Below are 26,760 nucleotides of genomic sequence, written 5' to 3' on the forward strand. Positions count from 1 at the left end.
ACCTTCTTTGTAGCCACCCTTTAAATACTGGAACATGGTGATAAGGTTTCCCCTAAGCCTTCTCTTCTCAAGACTGAACAAACCCAGTTCTCTCATCCTTTCCTCACATGGCAGGCTTCCCAGTTCTCTGATCATCTTTGTGTCCTTCCTCTGGACCCTCTCCAGCCTGGAACATCTTTTTTTCTATAGCAGGGACAAAAACTGAACACAGCATTCCAGGTGAGGCCTGACAAGTGTTGAGTAGAGTGGGATAGTGTCTTCTTTATCTCTGCTGGTGTTGCCCTTGCTGATGCAGCCCAGCATCCTGTTGACTTTCTTTTCTGCAGCAGCGCACTGTTCACTCACATTGAGCTTGTTGTCCACCAGGACACCCAGGTCCCTTTTCACAGAGCTGCTCCCCAGCCAGGCAGATCCCAGCCTGTGCAACATTCCTGGATTATGTTTTCCCAAGTGCAAGACCTTACACTTGTCCTTGTTGAACTTCATAAGGTTCTTGTTAGCCCACTCTTCCAGCCTATCCAGGTCTTCCTGGAGGGTGGCTCTCCCTTCCAAAGTGTCCACTTCCTCAATTGATTTGGTATCATTGGCAAACTTTGTCAGCGTACACTTGATCCCATCATCCAGATCACTTATGGAAATACTGAACAGCATTATGCCCAATATTGATTTGTACGGGACCCAGGGATCGTAGAACGAGAGTAGTATAATGAAGAATAAGAACAAATTTTAAAACACCTTCCTTCCACCCCTCCCTTCTTCCCAGGCTCAACTTCACTCCGTTTTCTCTACCTCCTGCCCCTGAGCAGTGCATGGGGATGGGGAACAGGCATTGTAGTCTGTTCATCACACATTGTCTCAGTCTCCTTCCTCCTCAGGGGGAGGACTACTCACACACTTCCCCTGCTCCAGTGTAGGGTCACTCCCACAGGAGACAGTCCTTTGTGAACTTCTGCAACATGCATGCTTCCCACAGGCTGCAGTTTTGTGAACTGCTCCAATCTGGGTCCTTTCCACAGGGTGCAGTCCTTCAGGAATGGACTGGTCCAGCATGGATCCCCCCATGGGACCACAGGTCCTTCCAGAAAACCTGCTCCTCCAGTGTGGTCTCCTCTTCATGGGTTCAGAGGTTCTGTCAGGAGCCTGCTCCAGCACAGGTTCTCTGCGGGGTCACAGACTCTGGCATGTCCACCTGCTCTGGCGTGGGGTCCTTCACAGGCGGTAGGTGGATGTCTGCTCAACCCTTAGCCTCCATGGGCTGCGGGGGGACAACCTGCATCACCAAGTCTCACTCAACGGAACAGTATACACCGAGGGAACTAACTGATGTCTGGCTGTGTTGATGGAATAAAATGCAATTGTATTGAATGATTGTGTTGCAAAGGGCGTATTTCATGGTGCCACCTTCATATTTTAGGGGCAATGCTGCTACTGGCATTCTCACAATCTGGAAGTTGACTTTTCAACTATTTTTAATGGTAATAATTGTTTTGTAAGTAATACATAAACCAAGGTCACCGGACAATGGTAATGGTGTAAAAAATACTGATTGTTTTAAATCAAAAAATGTAATCATGCATTGCATTTTTTGTTATAATGGCTGGCTGAATAAATGTTTAGAAACTCATTATAAGGAGGAATATGATTAACCCTTTTGTACATTCAGTTTCTGAATCAATAATTCAGACACAGCTAGGATGGTTACTGACACAATATGATAAGGGGTTGGTCTAAGGTCTTGAAGTCTGGTGAGACTACTTTGTGAACATTGAGCAATGTCGTTGAGGGACTTCTTGTTTGTAAAGCTTTCCTATGTAAATAAACTGCTGAACATTACATTTAATTGAAATTACAGGCAAAGAGAAGCAATTCTGATTGAAAAGAATAAGAATAACAAAATGCCTGTTTACTAGCTTATTTAAACCTGCTTTGTAAATTGATTATTTCTGTTTTGAATTATTTCAAGAGTTTTGATTTGAGTAAATATCTAGTAATACAGACGTTTAAATAAATTGTTTTGAGCTTTAAATTTAAAAAATCTTATGAAATCAACACTTTGATACTTCAAATGGATTTTATGGTTTTGGTTTGTTTTTTTTTTTTATTTATAGTTGAATCAACTGACCTACTTTTGTGTATTTTTTACTTTTAGTGAAAAGAAAGACAGTTTCTAAGCGTAAAACTGATTGTTCTATCTAGTTAATAAATTTGTTGGGGTTTTGTTTGTTTGGGGTATTTCTTTGTTTTGTGTTTGGGGGGTTTCTTCCTTCTCCTGAGCACAAAGACTGTTAGACCAATCTTTTTATTGGGCATGTTTCAGGAAGAACTTTTACATAAACAAAATGAGATTGCTTTAATTTCATTTTTAAATCATGGAGAAAAGTTAATACCTTCCAATCTAAAGGCAATGTGGTAGCTCAATATGAATATAAATATCTGTAAAAGAAAGTTAAGGATGTAGAAAATCCTAAATGGGTCTCTCATTAAATGTCATAAACATTTTTGCTCTAAAGAAGAATTAATGATGACTTTTAATGTCTTTTTTCTTTTTGTATGAAAGAGTATGCTGGTTTTGGTTACAAGCTGATATGTAGAAAAATACCTTTAGCTCAGCCAAAATCAGTGCAAAAAATGTTACATGACTTTTTTCTCCAAAAACATATTTTCCTGAATGACCTCATAAGGGGCCATAAAACAGTCTTCATAAATAGATAGTAAGATAAATACAAGGATTACACTGATTTTTTTTTACATCTTTTGCTGATAAATTTGAAATGTAAATCCAATTTGAAATATCAAACCAAATGTTTAATTTGAATTAATGAAAACCACCAAAATCTTAATAAATGCCTAGTAAAAATGACTTTGTTGTTTATGATCAATGAATGTACTGCTTCTGTGCCCATAGAAACTAATTTTCTACACATTCTCAGGTAATCTTCATGTAATAAAATCTATGAAAAACAAACCTCTCATTTTCTTACATATACTTACATCTTTCTTTTCCAGATGACACGAGAGCAGTATATATTAGCAACACAACAGAACAGCCTTCCAAGGACTGAACATCCTCAGTTTTACCCAGTAGGGATTTATGGATGGCGAAAGAGGTGCTTATACTTCTTTGTCCTTCTGCTCTTGGTTACCATGATTGTTAACTTAGCAATGACAGTATGGATTTTGAAGGTTATGAATTTCACAGTGGTAAGTATCACAGTAACTTTGTGTATCCTGTTTCTTAAAGTAATGACTTGTAGTTTTAGTTCTCTTTCCTTTACCATGTTATATACAAATCTTGTAATTTTAGATTAACTATCATAGATACTTCTTTGAGTGTTACATCAGATATTTGTGCTTTCTGTGTATATTCTGTAGTGAGTGGACCTGTGCCCTATCTATTCAGATATTTTTCGTTAATCATATCTGCTGAAAATATATCTGGATCTTAGATTTTTTTCTTTGCCCAACCAAAAGCATGATAGTGACTGCTCTGAGCATCTCTTTGTTGCTTGTCACCACTGATAGCAATCAGTAGTTTACTAAGTCTGTTCTGCATGGTATCTCTCTTAGGAGGAAGCTGGGTTAGTTAGGTCAACTTAGGGTGCCTTTTTTGGTTTATGTTGTTCTTATTTTTTTTTTTTTTTAGAATTTACTGACCATTTGAACTGTGTTTCACTTAGAGTAGCTGTTTTGATGTTGATAAGAGCGGTTAGGTGAATATAAAAGCTACAGAATTTTATGAGACAGCCTCCATCTGGAACCTTCAATAGCATCCAAGTGTTACTGAGTCTATATTTCAGATGTACACCTGAAAGTATATCTGTGTTCAGTGGAAAATCAAGAGCATCTGCCCAGCTGTTGCCAAAGCTTTGTTTGGATAAAGGTGGTAGAAGTACTCACTAGTTGGCAGTGAATTAGTGTCTTTTTGTATACCAAAAGAAAACACAGAAAACTCCACAGTTTAAAATAGCAGTGCTTCTCCTAGGATCAGAGTGGTCTCTGTCTGGATTTTGACCTTCATAAGACATGTTTTGGTGTAGCTAGTAACACATTTCTAATTCCTACAGTAGGACATTTTTATTCTCCATTAGTTTATTGGAAATAAAAAATAGACAACAAAACCAGCCTTAAACATATGTCTAAAATTGTTCCATAACTGCTAATGCTCCACAATGCATAGAGTTATCTGACATAGTTGCCTGGAGTGATGTATTGTGCAAATACATTGCTATTTCTGAGTTGCAACTCGTGGATGAATATGTTGGATTAATATTTTGACAATTGTATGACTTCAATATTCATGCACTGAAGAGTTTGTTAGAAGTTTGAGGGGTTATTTTGCTTCAATTTTTTGTTTGGTTTGTTTTTTTCTTTTCTTTTTAGCATAATGTACTTGCAAAATAGGACATCCACATATGTTTTTGCTATTTGCATTAGAAGCATATTTAGGCATACATGTTGACTTCAGTAAAATGGTCTGCTCTTACTCCAGAGGAGCGTTAAGCATGGAAATTTAAATATGTTAATAAGATATTTTTAAAAGTACAGAATTTTTCTTTGTGCAGAAGATTGCATTTCAATACAATATTTGAAACTACTGTCTCCATATCTAGGCAATCTTTGACCTTCCATGCTACAAGCTACTATAGCATTATCCAGTTTAAAACTCTTACTGTTTGAACATACAATCTTTTTTAAAACAAAACCAAAAAAAGATGTTTTGAAATATTTTTCTTTTCCACATGTCAAAGCTTTGTTAGAAAGTTAAGGGCTTATGGTGAATCACTAAATCAGTGAAGGAATCTAGTGCAGGAGACAAGCAGGTTGTTTTAGCAGTTGTGCTTACTAGTTGATGGACTGAAGACCTTGCATCAATAGTTTGAGATGTATGTATCTGAAATAATTATGCAAATACTGGCTTACTAATTTCACAAAAATAGTTTTTGAAATGTTACCTACTTGTTTCATAATGTCATTTCATTATAACAATTCAGAAATCACAAAGTTTATGTTCATTGTTATAAATACAGATAAATGCTATGCCACTGAATAGTGTGATTTAATCTTTAACCCTCCTGTTACAGAATTAAAATTAATCTTGTATATTCACATTTATCATAGTCATATATACCAGTAAGCAATTTAGAAAACAAAAGTGGAACATATCACTCCTCTTTCATATGAAAAGCCCCCCAAAATACTGCAGATGCCTGGGATCACTGTTCAGTTTGGAATATCATATACTCCTTAGATACTCAGAAATGAAAGTTCCTACTTAACAGTTTGTTATGAGCAATCTGTAAAAATTACTGTTTCCAAGTGATTTTGTACTTAAAAAGGATATCAGAAGTATTTTATTTAATGATCATACTGCCACCAGATCATTCTTACTCAAATTTATATGTAGTATACCCTTGTTGACATAAAATTATTAAACATTATTATTTCAATGACAAAATATTTCATGCTTTTGTTTAATGAAATGTACTGGTTTAGGAGTGATTTGTTTTTATCTTCCAACTTTTATATAAAATTATGGAATGCTCTGTGGTTACACAGTTGCAGAAAACAGAATCCATAGGCATATAAAAAGTTCAGTAAAATCTTCACGCTTATGTCCACACATGTACATTTGAACACCAGTGGGAAACTTGTATCAAGTTTGAAGGAGTCACATTCTTACTGACAGATGTCTAAGAGTAAAATAATTTATTTTATAAACCTAAACTTCATGTATTTAAAGAATTCAATAGCTTTGAATATCTTCTATGTGCACGTATATATAGATAGATAGATATAGACAAGAAATAGTATTTGTATATCTGGGCAGTGATAGGAAATATGAAGTGCAGCTAGAAACCTTTTGAAAAGGAAAATGCTTTTGCTAAACTGGTTTAAAGAGTATTTGCACAAAAGTTGAATCTAGCCATGACAAAATAATTGTTGAAATTGAACTGCTTTGACATTTTGACATTATTTTAAATTATTTGTTGTTTTAGCATTGCACCACTTCAAGGGGTCGTGAAAAGCTAGGGCATGGGTTTGTCATTGCTGGCTGACAATTGCATCGATGTTAATTTCTATTAGCTGTTGACTTTCTATTTTTAACTGTACAGCTGCAGTCACATTGCAATTGGCACAATAAAAGCCTTTCCGAGTTCAATTTGTAGATTCTCCAGTTGAGAAAGTTTTCTGAATATACTGACCTTGCATGTAAGATTCACATTCTGAATCTGAGCTAGTTATCCCATGCTTTTTTTATACAAGGAGAGGAGAAATAGGGTCTCCTGTAAGGCCATTCATCTCATAGTAAGACAGGCAACTAAAGTGAATTGTCCTTAAGAACAGATGTTGAATAGTTCATCAAAGAAATAATTAAAAAGGAAATCTGGTTTATTTGCAACTGTGTAAAAACATAGTACGGGAAAATTGTGCAAGTGTCCTTTTATCAGATTAAGTAGTATAGCTGGGAAAGGTAGAAAAACTTTTGGGTATGCAATCTCTTCTTGCAGTGTACAATGTAAGAAAGATACTTCAAAAGTAAATACAAGTTACAAATAATTTCCCTGATATAACATGCATTAGACAAGCAAAACTGAAGATAATTAGCATCTGTGTAGCGGAAGGAGTATTAGATGGAAGAATCAGAGTTGTAGTAATAATTTTTTGAAAGACATTCCCCCACTGGTAGCTTAGCGTTTTTGTTTTTAATGTCTAGTCAAGATCTGTTATCTCACTGTCTGATAGTTTGTCTAGAAAGATACATGTGAAAGCATGTAAGAACTTCGGGACAAAGAAATCCCTAAACATTCCCACTGATAGATGCATGTAGCTGTAGCACACCATCCTATCCCAGGTCTACGTGGAAAATAATAATTCAGGAGTAGGCTATAGTAGAGAAAGATCTGGCCTTGAACTAAATGTTCTGCCAATAACAGCTCTGAAATAATCCCAGGGCTAAACTTGTCATTGGAATAAAAATTTGTTGCCTTGTGTGCATCAAGTGGATCTACTCTGTCCTTAGTGGTAAGGATAAAATAATTTTATAGACTTTACAATATAATATCCCTTAATGGAACCATCAAAATCTAAATCACATTCTTGAACTTCAGACTTCTCTATTGTATGAAATTCTTTCCTAAAAAGTAAACAACTGCTGTCTTCAAAAACAAACTCAACTTTCCTCATGTCTCTTAAGCCTGATCTTCAAAGGAGACATACAAAACACCTTGGAAAAATCAAGCTGGGAACTGAAATCTGTAGCTTTTGTCAATATCAAAATAATAGACCTAGGAAACTTGAATTTAATGGAATATTTATAATTTCCTTTCTTTGTACTAACCTTGTCATTTGTTAAAGGATGGCAAGGAAATAAATGTTTTTTACAGTGCCTGCATTCTTGTCATAATGTATTTGTATGGTCCATAGCATAGGTAATTAGTTTACTTTATCTTTAAAGATTTAATCACTTGAACATTATTCTCTGATACAATTTCTATCTTTTGTCATCCTTAAGTTGTTCTAACTTCAATAGAACTATAATTGTATATAATTTATTCTTCATATAGCTGTTAACAAATAAAGTATATTGGCAGTCTGTCAGTCTGATTACTTACTCTGTAAAATGAGATTTACCTCACATTTTTGTCACTAAACAAATACCAGTGTAGAAATATGCAGCTGAAAGTTTTCTGCAGGTATTTCAAACTACAGATTTAAAAAAGAAAAAGTATTCTTAGTGCTGTGAAGTTACATTGTGAAGTGACATGGGGCAATCATCATAGAAACCTATGTCCCCTTTTTAGTGGAGGAGGTATTTAATATCTGTGCATGTATGCATTTTCTATTATGTACACAATTAGCATTGATATTGGCATTTACTTGATATTACATTATTCTGTTGCTTATTACATAACATTGAGATTTGGACTTTACAAAGCCTCAAAAAATTGTAATGGTAGGAAAAATGCAAATATGAACTGCTTTAGTTCTTAGGATCTCTTTTGGGTTGGCCTATATCTCAGACACATATCCTAGGAAGTATCAGCACCAGATTGTTTTACTGGTTTTGGTTGTACATTTGGTTTTGTGTGTCTCCATATTCTGCTTTCTACTTAGGAATTGATGTATGAAAAGGCATACTTTGTTATCCCTCTAAGAATGCAGTCACCTAAACCAAATATTTTCTCTTGCTGTAGTTACGGGCAGTGGTGTAGTCAGTTTTGACTGCTGTCATGGCACGATGTTTTCTGCATTGATACGTGTTAAACTCCTCTTGCCAGTAGTACCATGGGATTTACTTTTAAGATCAGGAATGAGACTTATCCTCTGGTTTGCAACAGTTATTTCTCAAGGGAATTGAACTCCAATTTAGCTTCAAACATAAGCGGAGCATAAACAGCAGTTTGAATGTTCTGGTTGGAATTCACGTGCTTCCTGCTCACAGTTGAACGTACTCTGGTTGCTGGCTGCCTAGCTCCATCTTCACCCTGTTCGGACAGCAGGTAGTTTGCAGGATGGTTGAATGTCTGCCAGAAGATACATGTGCCAACTAAGTATGATTTTTTTTTATGTGACAGCATATATAACAATGGAGATATATGCAACCATTAACTCTTTGCATCTTTATAGATTGTCCCTATATTCCTTTAGGTGCTTGACTTTTAGAGTTAGAATCTTTTGAATCTGAAAAATCTAAATGAACAATAATATTTTATTAACATTACTTATAGAGACTAGTAAACACAAGTATATTTTCCTGGGTTTTGGTTGCTGTGCAAGAATGAGGAAATCTTCCAAGTTTTTAACTTTCTGTGTTGTTAGGACACATACACAAACACGTATGATCTTAATATCCAATATGGAAAAAATACAATTTCTTTAAAAGTATAATTTGTCCATTAAAGCTATAATTTGATACTTAAGGTTTTACTGGTACAGAACTAAAGTAGTTGCATTCAATGCTTTTATCTAGACTTATAGCAAAGTCTTGGCATAATGCAGAATAAGAAAGGAATTTATTTGCAAAACTCTACTGTAATTCTAATTATCCATTTCTCAACAATCATGACAGTGGTATGAGCTGTCAGGTTTCTAAGATTCTTTGACCACCCAGATCTCTTCATTTGATGTTCAAAACAGTATTTGTTCTGTTATCAGTCCATTTGGTTCTGCTGATCTATGAGATGAGGATAGTTTTTGTCCATGCCAACTAACACAATTTCAATTAGAACTAAGAAAAAGCTCTTTTCCATTTCTTAACTAATTTTTGTTGAGATGTGTCCAATTTGAAATTTATGAACTGTACTTATCTCTACTCAAAAATAATTTGATTGTTTGGCAAACAGACAAGTTCTTTCATTTTACAAAGGCAGCAGTTTGTTATTAGGTTTTGAATAAATACTATTATAATTTAATAGGAAGAGTTGCTAGATATTTAATAAATACGTTCTGTCCCATCTACAGATTTCATTTATTTCAATGGCAAACATTTATTGTCAATAATTTATTCTAAACTGTAAATAATCTCATTTTCAAAACTTGTTATCTCGTGACCGGATATAAAACTATTTCTTTACATCCCTCAATATTTTAATGTTCAAGAACCTGATGTCCCATTTTGGGATGAATGCAAGAAAGCTTTTGTTTCCCTTTTGTTTGTTTTTTGTAGTGAGAAAGATCCAGTCCAGAGCAGGCAATATCATTAATTATTAATGATTAAGAGACTTAGACGAGATATCAGAGACCAAGGTTCAAATTCATGCAGTCTCCAATATAGATCATGTTCCAGGTAAGTGTCCTACTCATAGGCTATTAGTGTTTCTGGTGTTCCTCTTCAATAGAAACATGACCTCTATCTTACTATCTTTTAGTCTCAAACATTAGATAACATCCTTGTAAGAAATTTTATTGGAAATTCCTATGAAATAACTGTAGATTCCTCAAGAGTATTTTCTTCTCAGATTTATAATTCCTTTAAAGAATATTTAGAACATTGTTAGCCAGTTAAAATGAGTACTGTTGGAAAACCATAGACATATATGCACGTGTACATGCATACACACACATGCACAGAGTCTTATTTTTATAATTGGCTGTGTTCTTATCTCCTTTTTATGTTCCACTGGAAAACAGAAACTTAAGCTTCTTGAATGAACCTGTCAGCTCCATGCATGATTCAAACATTTGTTCACAGCATGTCAACAAAAAAATCATGTTATAATTAAGTATACTTGTACTTTTTTATCTGATTTGTTAACATTCATGTAAAAGCACAACTTTATGGGGCTGGAGGGTATTCTGTAAAACGCATGTCTTCTTTCATTTGAAGTGCAGTGGGTAGGAATTAACTGATTTCTTCTTAATCTCTTTTGAGTGTGTCACATAGTTGCTGTCCTGAGTACAGTGAAGAACTCATTTTAAGTGTTTCTAATACCATTTTTCTAAATAACTTTTTATCTCACTTTGTATGTATAAATTCTGTGTTGTATACTTCTTTTCCTAGCACTTATCGGGGGGGAAAAAAATAAAATCAATCTGTCATAAGTATGGCATAGATTTACCTGACTGTATAATAATTAATGTGCAGAATACTGGTAAATTTCTGTAAATCTCTGTTATCTACCTTTTTTTTTTTTTTTTTCCAATGAAAGGGAAAAACATAAAATCTGTCACATCACAGTGGAAAGGCAACTAATCTGAAATCACGTTTGCAATATCCTATTTGTTACATATAAGCACAGCAAGAGTATGCATGAACTGTCCAGCCTCTGCTACACATATTTGGTTAGCTATTTTGTAGTACTGATCATCTCATGCAAAGGCATCTTCCTGTATAAAAAGTAAAGAGGTATTGTTTAAAACAGTGCTATTTAATAGCACTTCTTAGCAAATATGAGTTGCTTTGATTTGATGTGCAAATTATGTTACTGATTCTGGGTGCCTGAATCAAAATTTTAAATATTTTATTTTATTCCTGATATATATATATATATATATATATATATACATGTACATTTTGGCATTTATTGTTACAAATTATCTCTGATGAAGAAAAAATGGAATAAAATTAATTTCTCATTTTTATATTTGTCTGGTCATGCAGTTTTAATGGCAGAATACTAACAAAGTTCCCAAAAGAAAAAGGGAATAAATACTTTGTACCCTACTTTACTTTGTAAAAATGTGATTTAATTCACTGTAGAAAACAAAAATCTTTCTATATGATTGCTTAACCAACTTCAACCTGACCTTGCAGTGGCTTTGGAAAATTGTACTGTAGTATCCAGAACTTTAATGCTTAGGGAAAGCTGCCTGTAAACAATGTTTACTTCATAGAGATGCATCGAGAACATAAAGAGTTATTTGCCTGTACAAGGTCACTGCTTGCTCATTTGTCTCATTCCTTCAGATTTATCATGAAGTGTCAGGGCTGATTTAGAATCAGCTTGAGGAACACAGATTCATAACTTGTACCTTTATTACCATGTCAGCAGTCCAACATGCACAGGTAGCTTGCCCCATGTTTCAGAAAAAGTGTAGATAACTACATCTTCTTCCACAATTCACTTTATGTGAATCAAGATTTTGATACGTATTAAACTATGACTTGTGCAATCTCTCGTAAAAGTTTTAACATTCAAAAAGAATAATGAGTGTGGGAACTATAGAAGAGGGCAACAACTTCATGTGATAGGTTAGGTGACAATGAACGTACATATTTATTTTCAGTTTGTGGATGTTTACCTTCTATTAAATAATAATAATATGCTTTAGCTGAGTGAACAGTGTCTGCTAGACAGCTTATTCTTAATCATTCACTATGTAAATAGGCTGGAACAAGTATATCAGAATTTTTTTCAAATATTTGCTTTCATGAAAATTGAATTAGCTTAATTTTCTTCATTGGCATTTAGCTGTGTTCCCTTTCCATGTGTATTCTAGCATGATATTAATGTTTGTGGAAATTGAGATTTTCAAGGGAATATTATACAAATATAATTTTGAATTCTTAAAGGTTGTTTGAATAGAGTTGCTAACATGTGGTCATATTTAATAGAAAAAAAAAGAGAGAAAAAACTTAATTTTGTATATTAAGGTTCAAGAAAATAATAAACAGAAACTCATTACATGAAAAGAAAAGAAGGCTAATGAATCAGCATGTTTGTCTCAAATAGGACAAATAAAGTAGGCCAAGTTAATTTTATAGTTAGGCCAAGTAGTAATGTTTTGCAATATTATTTAGCAGTAATTAGAAAGATATCAAACCATTTGAACAAACTTTAGTTACTACAATGCACCAGCCTCTATGAATAATGAAATGTGTCATGGTTTCTTCTTTCCCTTCTATTATTGGGATGATTTATGTGGGTATAAAGTACAATAACAAATTACAGTCTGTGCTTGGAATCCTGCTTTTATTTATACAAATCTACCATCTTGAAATCAATACAAGTCTGTGTACAGGAACAGAATGTACTTGTGTCAATCTAGCCTAAATTAGACCTAGTACATCTAGAAATTATAATAAAAAATAAATAGGAAGATAAGATAGAATATGTAGTGATATATGTCTTACGTGGCAGAGTATTTCCTCTCCTTTCTTATAAGTCAGGATATTAGATGTGTGGTTGGAATCCCAGTCAGGATTAAATGATGAAATCAAATGTTTTAAGCAGGAATAATACAGCAGCGATAACTTCTTTTTTTTTTTTTTTTTTTTTTTAATCAAAAGTGTGAATAAGACATTTGTGTGGCCTGCAGGGAATGAGGGGAAAAAAGTGTTAAGATCTTTACCCAAATGATGCAACAATGATGATATATCTTGTTTATGTCTAACAGTCATATTTTACTATACTGTTAGATACAGTTGCAGAATAAAAATCCAGAAATCCAATAAAAGCAGAATATAAATGATATTGCCAGAGGCAATGTAGAAATAGTGGATCCACCACCAAATAGAAGTCAACATTATTACACAATCCTAAGGCTCTTGATTCTAATATAAATTTGGCTGCCTTTTCTGGAAAAGCCTGGTCCAACAGAGCTTGTCTAATGATTCGTTATTGCAGGCAACATGGTGTATAGCCTTTCAGTCACATCAGTGTCCATCGTGACAATAATATATTCAGTCGAACATCCAGCTTCAGAGACCCAGTGCAAATTTTTTTACTGTACCATTCAGTTAAGTAAAACAAATTGTGCAGATTTCTTTCTACATCAACAAATATAATAAAAATACAGTATGAATTAATATATATATTAATTCTGATTGACTAATTCAACTCTTAATCAGTCATTTTATTTTTGTATGCTGTGATGGAACAAGTCAAAAAAGGAAAAGGAGTTCTCACAGAATGAAAATCAAAATTGCTATCCTGCTTTCCTAAGCTCAGTAGAGACGCTAAGAAATAATATTTTAATACTGAATGTAGATTAAGATAGATGTATATATAGAGAGAAATAAAAAAAATATATACACTTGGTCATCCTCAAATCATACTTTTATGACATTTTTTATAGAGATGGAGGCCTTTCTAATTTCTGTCATTGTCTTCAGGAATATACAACTCACTCAAGCCATCTTTCTGGGTATGGGCATGCTACACGGAAGTAGCAGAGGAGACAAAAATCTGTTTACTCTGTTGGATGAACATGCAATTCAAAAGACACTTTTGTTTGAAATAATTTTTTCACATTATATGCTACAGCTACATACTCTAACATTTCAGTTTACTTACCAAATTATGATGATAAATATTAAAGAACTTCTTCATTTTCACAGTAGTTAATTTAAAACAAAAATGTATAATGTGAACAGTTAATAATGAAATTTGCCTGTGGATTTGTTCTCAGGGTTGATTGGTATAAGCTTATGTGTATATACACATCCAAAACTTATTTTTTCTCAAGAGGGCTGTAAACTATTTACATTTTAATTTCCTGATGGTTTCATGTTGGTTTTGTCCTTTCCATAATTAAAATGCTAATTATAAAGGGAGAGGGTTGATTTTTATGCTTAGTTCTACATTATCTTGCACTTAATTTTAAATTTCATAAATGATTTGCAAAGTAATTTAAATCACTTTATTACTTAACTATTAGCTTTTGAATTATTTTATTTATTATTATCATTATCTTGAGTGTAATTTTTAATATAGATCTATTAGAATATTTAAAGATAAATTTATTAATAAAAGTAAGAGGCATAAGATTTTAAAATTAAAAGGTGGTATAGAATTACTGAAGCCAGAATCTAGTGTGAGTTAGCAACCACATCTTTATGACACTTCTGCCATAAAGCTGTAATGGAAAGAACTTGAAAGGTAGATAATCTTTGCTTTGCTATTTTCTATTTCAATCACTGAGCTCAGAGATCATATTACTGTTATGTGTTTTGGGAATATTACTTACGTAAAAATACATTCTAGCGGGTATTATCATTATTTCTGTTATGAAGACTATATTGCTACTCCATAACATTTAAAATTAACTGTTTCCATCTCTGCCATTTCATAAAACAGTTCTGTTGAAGTGATCAATGGGGACTGGAGATGGAAAGAATTAAGGCTTAAAAGAAAATATTGGGTACTGTACATGAATACCTGGGTAGAGATCAAGCTTGCATCCTGAGCCTTTCTTACTGCATTTGGATATAAGGATAATAATACTGTGGAAACATAAAGAGAATAAAAACCCACAGTATTTTTTCAGTTTCCCTGACTATATTGAAAAATCCTAACAAGCGGAAATAGAATAATTCCGTAGAGTCAAAAATAATACAGTTGGATCTTTCTGTAGATGTATATCTGTTTTCCTTCTTGAGAAACAACTTATGATAGCCTCTTCATTTTATCTTTTTTATTGGACCCATCAGGGAAGATCCTTGTAGGAGAGATCTGAATGGGAGAATTATCCATGTCCAAGTAATCTCTGGTCAGGTTTTCTGTTTGGTTTGGTTCTTTTGGGGTTTGGTTATTTTTTTGCATTAATGGTGCAAGTAAGCAAATTTGGTATTTAAGTCAAACAGATGAAGTAGGTAAATTATCATAAATCAGGTAAATAAAGTTTAGCTCTTTCTATAATTGCCCTCAATTCACCATTGCCACAGTCCTTCAAAGTGAAGAGTCTCCCTTTCCTCTAAAGAGGAAGCAGGATCTGTTGGACAGCAAAAAAAGGGCAAAGAGTATGGCAACACAGAGTCTGTGGCAGATATGAAAGTTTTGGAGACTATGCCTTCTATAAACTCTCAAGTAATTTCTGATTTTTAACAGGAGTGTTCTGATGTCTAGTTATTACTGTGGCAAAATAAATATCCTGTTATGAATAGTTATCTGAGCTTTGGCCTAACTGTCTAAGGACTGTTATACTCCTGTTTTAAGATTTAATAAATCTGTAATCTGTAGTTTACTGAAGGTTAATGAAACACTTACTTTCAAGAAAATAAAATTCAGTGGTAGATGAAGGTTTTTATTACTGTAAAAATTAAAATAATTTTTGTAGTCTGAGGGAATATATTTATGGATTTTGGATTCATGGTGTGTGTGAATAAAATTACTTCAGAAAACCTAAAGTTTAGATGAAACCTGAGTCACTTACGTAAAGCAAGAGTACAACAAAAAACCTCCTAAGGATTTTTGATTGAATAAACTTGTAAAGGGGAAGCTGTTTTTGGAATTTAAAACATTCTTAAACCATTGCTTCAATGAAAATTAAAATAGATTATACCATATGATACAGTATAATCACAGAGGTATAAACTTCAAATTTCAATTTCAATTTCAAAGGTATAAACTCAGCTGAAACATTCTGGCAGGTTACTATTATTCATTGACTGAAGATCTAAGTCCATCTGAGTAATCCAGTCATATAAATATGTCACAATACTCTGTCCTAGTTAACTGAAATTGTTTATTAGACTATTACTCAACATTTAATAACCTCATGATGTACAAATCATTTATTGACCCCAAAAAGGTATCCCTAAATAATAATTTTACATCAAGCAGTCTGTCTGTTTTACAGAGAAAAATTCCAAAATTCTTATTTGATAGCTTTAGTAGTTTACTGAGCATTAAAACATCTGACTACTTATAGTGTATTCTGTTGAAAGTGATTAGAAGTATTTCTAGAAACTCTTTCATACTTCTGTGTGGTACTTTTGTATGCTATAACACTCAGTATTTTTCTTATACACACAATCTAAAAAAATTTTGGGTTAGCAGTTAATGGCTTGGTTTTCAAAAGTAATTGTAAGCCAATCTTGATACATATGTTGTTTTAGAAAAACCATCCTGCATAGCTTTTTGCCTGTTACCCTTGTAAAAATACCCTTTTGGAGACATTATACATGAAATATTTCCTTTTTTGAGCATTAGGATCCTCACAGTATTTTTTGTGTTTAATATGCATAGTATGCTGGGTGGACTCTGGAAAATAACAGATGTAGTATAAATAAATACTAGGTGGTATACAGAGGGTGACGAAGAACATTATATGATGATTCAGGCAGGCTCTGAAGCCTCAAAGCATGATGCTAAAAGTACTGATTCTTGTGGAGGTGGAGTAGTGAAGTGTGCAAACACATTTCTGTGCCTCAGCAGGATAGTGAAGATCAGTAACTGTACATTAAATGTGTACCTGAGTGACATAAATCTTCTAGCTTCCTTTTCATTTGGTGATGGTGCAATAGTTATAGGTACTAATTCCAGGAGGAGTCCAGGGAAATAAGGCAGTTAGGAGAAGTTACCCATAAAGTGGAGAAGCAGGTTGAACATAGGTACAGAGAAGCTGCAGCCGCTTAGCCCCCACAAAAAAATGTTATTTGGTGGTTAGTCACTTGGTTAGAGAGAAGTTGTGAAAAATTGAGGGAAGGACAAATGTTACTCTGGCAGCATCATCTGTATTTCATCTATGGAGCTCTTCACCACATGATGTGGATCCAAAAAATGTATAGATGTTTAAGAATTGATTGGGCAAACACATAGAAGAAAAATGTACCAAAGGCTATCAAAATTGATGAAGGGCAAGAGATTTACCAAAAAATACATTCATCTGAATTTTATCCTATTCTTATGTTTGGGTATCTCCGGTTTGCTGCTGTGGGAAATGAGATATTGGACTAGGCTGACTTTTTTGTCTCACCCAGAATGGCCATTCTTACGTTTTTATGAAAGCAGTGCTGAGGATGTGGTTCTCAGTTTATACATTATGTTGATAAAACAACTGTTTGTATTGTGAATTACAGTACACTGCAGTGTGCAGTAAAATTAAGAACTTAAGGATCATATTTTGGCAAGAGAACTAATTGTTTTAGCCTGATCCCTGGTTCCATATAAAATTTTAAATTATTTAGGATCTTTACATCCTCCCATAAATAGGAAAGAAAATTAAGTAGTATGCTGAGAGGCAGTGTTGTAGCACAACAGAATGAAACTAAACTATCTTGTCAAATGAAATACTGAATTTAGATCCCTAAATTAATGCTCTCTGACATAAAACTGTGATTTAGTTTACTAAATTATTTCCATGCAATGTCTGTCTTCATGTAATTTTACAAACAGATGACAATAAATTTAAAAGAGATGGTAAAAAGAACAACGCATGTTACTGGATAACAGTACATGAATCTGTTTAGGTATTGTCATAGAATTTTGAAAAGGTTTTTTCCTTCACTTTTACAAATGCAATTATGTTTCTATTTGTTGTATAACTTCTGAAAAAAACTTAAAAATCTCTGATGTACTGTCTTGACTAGAAAACATCAGTCAGTTGATTCACAGTTTCTGCCTTTGGCTTCAGATAATACTAGGCAATGTATTGTTACAGTTGTGTGAATCTGTCATGCAAAATTTTATAGATGTTCTTTTATAAATAATTTGTTTGCAGTTTACTAAAATGGCTTAAACCCACTTCAAAATACTAAAAAAAATTATAATCTGTATACCTAGATTAATTTCTGTGCTTATTCTCTGATCTCTCTCTCTGTCCCTCAATAATCTACAAGGAAGAGGCAGTTATATGGGCAGCTCAGATCACTTTGATTTATCTTTTTCTTTCTTAATTGTTGTTCATTACAATAAGCTAGGGAAGCAAAAGTGTGGTGCAGCTGTCTCTGTCTTGTTCAAATTCATTATGGCCTGTTACATTCTGTCGTGTAACTCCTCTGTGTGTGCATGTGTGCCTTTTGTGTTTTCATATGTGTGTATGAAACATGCACATGTGTTCTTACACCAGTATGCATGTGAATCATACACAGTCTGTCTTATGCTGACTGCATTTTAATATCAATCTGTGGTTTTCCCTCTGATCTTGATTAAGTCAATGGACAAGCCAGGATTTCCAGAAGCTTTTCCATGCATATTTAGCTAAAGAGACATGATATTGTGAGAATTTTAATTGACTTTGCCTGTGTGGTTGGAGTTGATTAATGTCTTTGAAATAGAGCACCCTCATAGAATACCAGAATATTTTTCATAATTCATTTTGAAAATACCAATACTTGAAAAAAAAAAAAAAAAAAAAAAACACAACACAAAACTCTATTATTTTTTATAGAGTGGCAGTTTTTATTCAGCTATCATCCGAAGGAAATGAAAAATGAAATCATCTCTGATCCACATACAGCAGGTTAAAGCTATGGTGTCAGTATTACTGCGATATGAGGTGGTCATTTTCCAGAACTACCTAGAAACTAAAAAATACTCAGTATAAAAGGCAAAACAAACTTTCCAATGTAAAGTGAGAGAAGAAAAGACTTGCATATTTTCAGTAAGTCTTCTTTTTTATTTTTTAATTTGATGAAAAAGGTTTTTATATTAAATGCTTCAACTTTTTCCTGTTATTCATTAGACTCATTTCCTTGGAAAACAGAACAAATCGATATGCCAGTATAGCAGCAACCTTCTAAGGTCTATTAAATTCTTAAAAGTACATGAGTCAGGAATATTTCTTGAATCTTCAGGTAATGACATAATAATATTACATATTTTTCCTATTTTTCCACTTTTATAAGTATGTTGTGGTTTGAGCTCAGAACACCACACAGTTGCTCATTCCCCGCTCCCCTCCCAGTGATGAAAAAGGACAAATAGGCCAGGCTTGGGTTTTGAGATAGGACTGGGAGGGGAAAATCACCCATTATAGTCACAGGCACAAGGCAAACTCATTAGGGGAAGAAAAAAAGAACATACATTTATTACAGACATTAACAATACGTAACAGAGTAGGACAGTGAGAAGCGTTGCCACATCTTGAGAACACCTTCCCCCCACCCCTCCCTTCTTCCTGGGCTCAGCTCTGCTCCCAATATCTCTACCTCCTCCCCCAGTGGCGCAGGGGCAGGGAATGGGGGGTGCAGTCAGCGCTGCTGCTTCTTCACCTTTGGTGGGGGGAGCTTCTGGAACTTCTCCCCCTGCTCCATCGTGGTCCCCCTCTTGCAGGAGACAGTCCTCCACAAACTTTCTCCAACGTGAGTCCCTCCCATGGCTGCAGCCCTTCCCAAGCTGCTCCAGCACGGAACACTCCCGCATGCTGCAATCCTTCCAGCACCGAACTACAACAGCAGGGGCTACTTTTTCCCACAAGATCCCAGCCTTCTTTGGGTACAATCACCTTAGTCACCCATGCAAAGCACCTCACAGGCCATAAATCAATGTCTGCTCCACCGTAGATCTCCATGGGTGGCAGGGGGTGCTGCCCTGCCATCTCACCACAGTATACAGGGGCGTCTCTGCTCCGGCACACCTAACCCCTCCTTTCTTCTTCTGTTCCTCCACTGACCTTGGTGTTCACGCAGTTGCCAGAATTCCTCCTCACAAGTCCCAACTCCTCCTCACCATGTCCCTTCTTAAATACGTTATCACAGAGGTACAGTTGATTGGCTCCGTTTTGCTGCAGAGGTGGGGCCAACTTGGAGCCAGGGGAGCTTTGAGAAGCTTCTCACAGGGCCCCCCCCCATACCCCCCTCCACTTCTACCAAAAAATCCCCCACAACTCACTCAAACCCAGGACAAAGTATTAACTGTTACCTTAATTTGACCCTTTGCCATGTGGTTATCAGTATGAAGGACATGTACTGATATTAGTTTGCATGTTACTTAAATGTAGTCATATGGTACTAATAAGCATGAGGACATAAAGTTCGAGAAATAAAATTGTTTAACTCCTTTAGTTTTATTTGATTGAAACTATTCATATAGCTAAACTTCAAAATCTGTTGTATATATTTGAATTTCTACATGCTGCAAAATGAAATTAAAAAAGTGTGCAGGGAAGGCATGCATTGGAGAGGGAAGAAGAAATTGGGAAATGAGAAGAAAGGACTAAGATAATGTAAGAATTATGAGACTGAAAAGTTAAAATAAAGAATAAAACGTGCTACATAAAAAAGGTTTCTTAGCTAATAGATATAATAGCCTCGAGCAGCAATATGTTTCAAAATCAAAAACAAGACATAATTTTAGACCACTTTGTCTTTACTCTTTCATGTTGTATGAGTAAAAAGAGAATGTCCTTTGGTGAGGTAGACTAAGCATTTTTGATTATTAAAAGGGGTGATTTTTGAATGATTAAGTGCTTAACTTGAATATTGGTAACAAGTAGCCTTGTTGGCTTTCAAAATGTACTTGATTCTTGATTTTATTTCATGGATTTTGTCATGCTCTTTAGTCATGCACTGTCTTTAATTAAATAACCATTGTAATTAAAAAAGATTTTCTGATGGTAATCAACTTAGTTATGAAAACAAGCTTTGTTAATATATAGTTTTGGAAAGGAAATAAAAAGGAAATGAGAGTCAATTAAAAAATTGTAGGAGAGAACAAATAATAGAAAGCAAAAAAAAAAAAAAAAGAAAAAGAAGACATAGAAGACATTAAAAGCAAAACAAAACCAATAACTGTACTCCTTATTCTTCCAAAGTGTCTAATGTAGGACTATGCCAAGTTTTACTAGCACTGAGAGTTAATCTGAAATGGACCTGGGTTCTTGAAAGGGTTCTGGCAGTTTATTCACACAGCAGAACTATACTGAATATACTTTCTTACCTTTCACTGGAAGTAGGCATTGGCTCAACTTTTCCTGAAAGTCTCTGCTAGGGGAAATACGAGTCTATTCCTACCAGTTATGATTTCCTTTCATATCACTGTAAGATAAATTCTAGCATATTTAATAATATGTTGTTTATGTGGCTGTGAGTTTTCACAGTACTGCAGATGCCTGCATGTATATGTTAACAGAGAAGCATGAAGTACGTGGTACATTCATTTTTAGATGATATATAGGTTTAAAAGTATCTTGAAATATTTAAGTATGCTAAAAGTGCTTGAAATATCTAAAAGCTATTCATTAGTTGTTCCTTTATTACTTTGTTCAATTAATGAAGGGGTATAAATTTTATATTAATTTAGAAATGCATTTGGCCTGTAACCATTATGATCTTTCATGATGTGATGGTGACATAAAATAAACACAATTGCTGGATGCCTGAAAAATTTTAGAAGTATTTATTACTTACAATAAAACTGTCTCTGAACTCTGTAACAATACTATAAAAATTACAGTATCAAGAAAGAAAGGTCTTTAGTAAGAAGTGGTTTCATACTGATAGTAAGGCAGAACAAAAAGAAGGAGAATGCAGGCTGAGTCTTCAAAATGAGAGATTTAAAAGGAAGAAAGGGAAGGGAAGGAAAGAAAAGACAAAAATATAATCTTTTGAATATAAATTATGTTGGTGGTTTCTAGGTGTTGATCTGAGTCTTATTTAACCAGTTACAGCTAGCTAAATAAGGTCTAATGAGAATAATTGGTGAGACAAAACATAGGTAAAGGGTGATGGATTATCATAAAATTATTGATGCTGACAGCCCTGTGTTTTCCAGGGAAACATTTGTGTGAAGTTAGGAACAGATGCTGAACAATATGGCACATCTGATTTCATGCTGCTCATGCATTCTGACCCTTGGTATTTTGTGTGAGGTCAGAGGATTTCTGAAATTTCAATCAGTAGGAACAGTAGATATATAGGTTGATGACTCAAATCAGGTGTGTGTCTTGCATTTCAGCAAGCGTCTGATGATCATAGGTTTAAATAAAATCTAAGGCACAGTAGGGAACACCTGAAATGCTAGTTATATAATTTTGCTGCTTTTTAAGATGTGTTTATAATCCGTACTAATTTATTCCTCTCTTCATTTGATTGTTCAGGGTAGAAACTATTATTACAAGTTACTTGTACCATTGAGCATTAATTTCAACAGAACAACTTGTAATGCACAGTTTAGGAAAGATTATACCAATACAAATTGCTAGAGTTAGGTAGAATTACATTTATTACCTGAAGCACTATAATCTTTTTTTAATTGTATAGGAAAAATAATGATTCACCCAAATAAAGATCCAGTTTTCATTTAAAACTTAGATAACTGTTTTCTCTGTCCCAGTAATTTACAAGCTGATTTTAATATTTACATACTGTTACTTAACCAAATGCAGTGTATTTTGGAATCCAGCAGTTAAGAGAGATATTTGTCTCCAGCTGCTTTCTTGCATGGAGTTTTGCTATAGATATGGAGAAGGGGATTTAACATAGTTGACAGACAGATAACTCTTCAAAACCTGTGTTCATCCATGGCCTTCACTAAAGCTAACTTTGTTGGGATAAATTACTTGATGACATATTTATCACATATCAGAGCCATGTTTAGCATCTTATCTACTACAACGGCAAATAGTGCACATGTAGGAAAGAATGTAGACCAGAGCAGGAGTACAGTAGTGCTTCCCCAATGCTCCCCCCATGTTACAGATTCAAGGTTCAGAGATTTTGAGTACTAGGCGATAGCGTTGTGTTAAGAGGCAGTAGATGGAGTTGGGCAGGAATAACAAAGGTTTAGCAACATCACCCACCATGGAACAGAAGGCAGAAAATATTGGCTCTAAAGCCTTGCTTCACAAAATTTAGCTTTCTTGGATCCTGAAATATCAGGAAAAATACAGGAGGAAAGGGGAAAATTGCATGCCTTGAAAAGTGGTGTAATCTGTGTACTGGCAGACAAATCATGCCAGGAGGTTAAACCATCTTTCAGTGTTCCTCACTCACCCTTGATCCTATCTCCAGATAATGCTACAAGTCACTTATAAATAGGATATGAATACTGAAGTTCATGCTTCAGTGGAGGTTTCAGCTGGCTCATAAATATGACTGTGGCTTTCTTCTGTAAAGTACCATGCCACTTTTTGTGATAAGGTACAATATTATAATCAACGTCAAAATGAAAATTTGGGTTTTCAAAGAGTCAAATCAAATAATCTAAGTCATCAAAGTCCAAATTCTACCTTCGTTTATAAAATTACAGGTAATAGGATTAAGGCTTTATCCATCTCTGTAAGAATCAGAACTGAACTCAGAATCTGGATCAGAAAACTACTTTCAATATTGAGAATTTAAAGGAAAGAGGAAACAGTTGCCTAAGATACTGTATTTCATTTAATTTTTAATAAAATTGTGACTTCAAGGTAGTGTTAGTCATCCCAGACTACCATACCATAAAAGAAGACAAAGTATTCATGGGAAAGATCTGTTGTTTTGGACCACTTTCTTTCTTGATGTGAACAATATGATTATATTTGATAGCAGTATTCTAGAATAGCATTTTTGCTTTCTAACAGAGATGGAATACTTAAGGACGTATTATGAAGCCTCTTATTGTTTGGTTCTTTTGCCATAAACTCTAGAATGTATTCACTTTCAATTGATTAAAAGAGCTTGCTTTAATTTTCTGAAATGATAAGGTTTTACATATAGATGCCATTAAAATGCCATATAAATATTAATTGCCTGAAAAGCTAGATATAAAATCTTACTAATTTCCTAACAAGGTCAAAAAAACCCTAATAAACATGTAATCTAGAACAACATATCAAATAGCACAGGATATAATCAAAAACATAAGCAAATACAAAAATTTTCCTGAACAGTTTTGGGCAAAAAGAAACCAATCTATTGAATATCTAGTGCTGGACAATTTTACAGAAAATCTCATTATTTATTACTTTTAAAAAGTTTTTTGAATATTCTTAGTACTGCTGTAGGAAAAACCTATATGTGATGGTAGATGATAAAAATGGGGAAGGTATTTGCAGTGTTGTAGAATGACTGCTTTGATCCTAGGCTTTCCTTACAAAGGTGATTTATTCATAGTGCTCTTTAACACTCAAGGATATACAGTATTTATTACACTATAAAGCAGCACAGAGAGCACCGTGTTTGTTGTTAATATTATGATATTCCAGTTAACCCCATGATGTAAATTAAAAGACCTCTTGGGTTGTCAATCCAGTTATCCAGAGCAGCAACCTTGGATGGAAGACAGGAGTCAGAAAGCAGGCCACCAGGGGAATGGAAACTCTTGAGAAGCAAAGGAGGTAGTAGATGAAGAGTCAGACCAATGGTGCTAGCTTTCAATTTTTTTATTTTCCAATTTTAATAACATTTTATTTTGTTTATAAATATACTAAACCAACATTATTGCTGTGGGCAATATTTTGTTTGGATTTCCTGATCTAATCAGGTATTAAGCAAGCAAGGAGAGCTAGTCAAATGGTAAAAGTCTTTTACCTATAAAGTAAATGAAATATCTGATTTTTTTGGTACAGTGTGTGCTCTTTAAGTCCATATTTGCAGTACTGATTCCTATGAAACAAAGATACTTATATTATAGGGAACATATTTCTGTATTTATAACTGTGGAATTGGTTGGCCAACTCCAAGGAGTATTCACAAAAAACAGTAAGTTCCTGATGATTGTGTGAAAGTAAGGAGCTTTACAGACAAAAGAGATCTTATAAATAGCTCAAGTAAAGGGAAGGCTTTACTTGAGAGATCTTACTTTAAGAGATGGGCAAGAATTCACACAGCTCGTGCCTCCCTTAACACAAAAATCAATCATCAGTGAGACACAGGCTGCAGGATACCTGAGGTTACTAGTCCAAGAATTATTTGGTCTTATATATTCTTCATTAACGTTGCTCTGTCATCACTGTATATATCAGATTTCTTGACTTCCCCTTGCTTGCAGAACCCCATTTCATTTCTTTGAAGCAGTATTACAACTTGGACTCAGGGGTAAACTTTTCCAAGAGAAAAAAAAAGAAAAAAAAAAAAAAGGCACTGGTACTTCTAGTGTCAGTGAATTCATATAAATTGGGATACACTGAAGGTTTCCAGAGAGGAGGGGAAGAAAATGAAAACAGCCCCCTTCCCCGTTGTTTAACAGCTTCAGAGAAGGAGTTATTTACCTTAATGAATGCTCATTCTAAAAATCTGTATCTTGAATGCCCTTCAGATATAATTGTTTCGTAGAACTCACACAAATGAGGAGACTTCTGACATCTCCATTTTTGAGGTGAAAGACAGAGAAAGTCTACAGATCACAACAGGACAATTTGTGGTTAAATAGATATTGAATGAACATTTGTCTCCCATAGTCCTTGCAAGTCTCAGTGGATAACCCATCTTCTTTACATGAGGTTCAGGTTGAAATATATGTAGCCTTTCTCATTTTTATTTTGGATAATCCTCAAGAGTCTAAGTAAAAAAATATTTTAAATGTTCTCCAATTTTTTAAGACTTTTTTTATTGGTTGGTTGTAGATATTTGAGAATCTCCCCGCCCCCAACTGTGATGCAAGTTAATGAATTAAACTCCAGGAAAGCCTGAAAAGGAAAACTATGAATTCATACTTGTTTGGGAGTGGGGGTGGGACATGGTGTTTCCTTTTTTTTTAATTGAAGTGATATCATAATGCAGTCTTCGTTAACTAGGGAAAAAATAGGGGTTCCAGTGTCATAAAGATACTGAGATACTGCAGATTTGCCAAATTAAATTTGCATTGATTGATGAACATATGTCAACAGGAGTGCATGTCTGAGAGTGAGAGAGAGACATGCTAAGATATAGGTCCTCCAGACATTTTCCCTAGGAGAGTATTGGAATTGAAAGTAATCCATTATCTGTCCCAAAATCAAAAGGTTAGATCAGAAAGGTGAGCTGGAATCAAAGTGCTGTGCCTTGGGTGTGAAGACATCTGCAGCAGTGGTGCTGGAATTGGGAGAGATTGTTATTGCTTGATTTGATTTCTCTGAAAAGCAGATTGACAGAATTTCAACATGCTTGAAGAAAAAAACTCACAAGTGATTTCTTGGATGAGAGTTTTGTTTGTTTACAGCAATACATCATGTGCTTCTCATTCTTCCCATAGCTTCTTTGGCTTTTGCACTGTCTTACTAAGTATTTTCTTCAGGATAATAGACCCAAATATTTATTAATCTTACATTGAAATGCAAGAGTAGGATGTAAAACTCGTTATCTTTCCTGAAGTTGAGAGTTAATTTTCACAGAGGTAGTCTGAGAGAAATTGTCAGTCAATACTCAGTGTAGTGTTACTACTCTGTATGTTCCATGTTAACGGTGTGGAAGAGTAATTAGTGAGTAGATGATGGTTTCCATTTCATGTCAGTAAGAACTGTGGGGATTATGAGAAACTGAAGGTGAATTAAACACACTAGAGTGTGGAATATCACAATTGTAGATATAATTTCATATGGATAAATGTGTAACAAACAAGTACTGTCAGAGATGCTCAGGCTCAGTAATAACGTTTTTCTTGATTCTTTGAGAAATATTCTGATGGACATATATTACACCTGAGTCAACAAACATGTCTGCTGAATGTATTTTCAATATAAGTAAAATGTACTAAATAA

At 34.3% G+C, this 26,760-nt stretch overlaps 1 protein-coding gene across 2 annotated transcripts in view; it reads left to right on the forward strand.

Annotated features, from left to right (window-relative positions):
- Positions 1-26,760, forward strand: part of SGCZ (sarcoglycan zeta) — a 241,443-nt gene that overhangs the window by 4,991 nt on the left and 209,692 nt on the right. For both annotated transcript variants that reach the window (XM_032999155.2, XM_032999156.2), the window contains one exon: positions 3,007-3,201. In XM_032999155.2, coding sequence (XP_032855046.2) covers positions 3,007-3,201 — 195 coding nt within the window. Of the gene's footprint in view, positions 1-3,006; positions 3,202-26,760 lie in introns of those variants that run through there.

This window comes from Tyto alba, unplaced genomic scaffold (assembly GCF_018691265.1).
Source record: "Tyto alba isolate M040663 unplaced genomic scaffold, T.alba_DEE_v4.0 Super-Scaffold_6, whole genome shotgun sequence".
In the NCBI taxonomy this organism is placed as follows: Eukaryota; Metazoa; Chordata; class Aves; order Strigiformes; family Tytonidae; genus Tyto; species Tyto alba.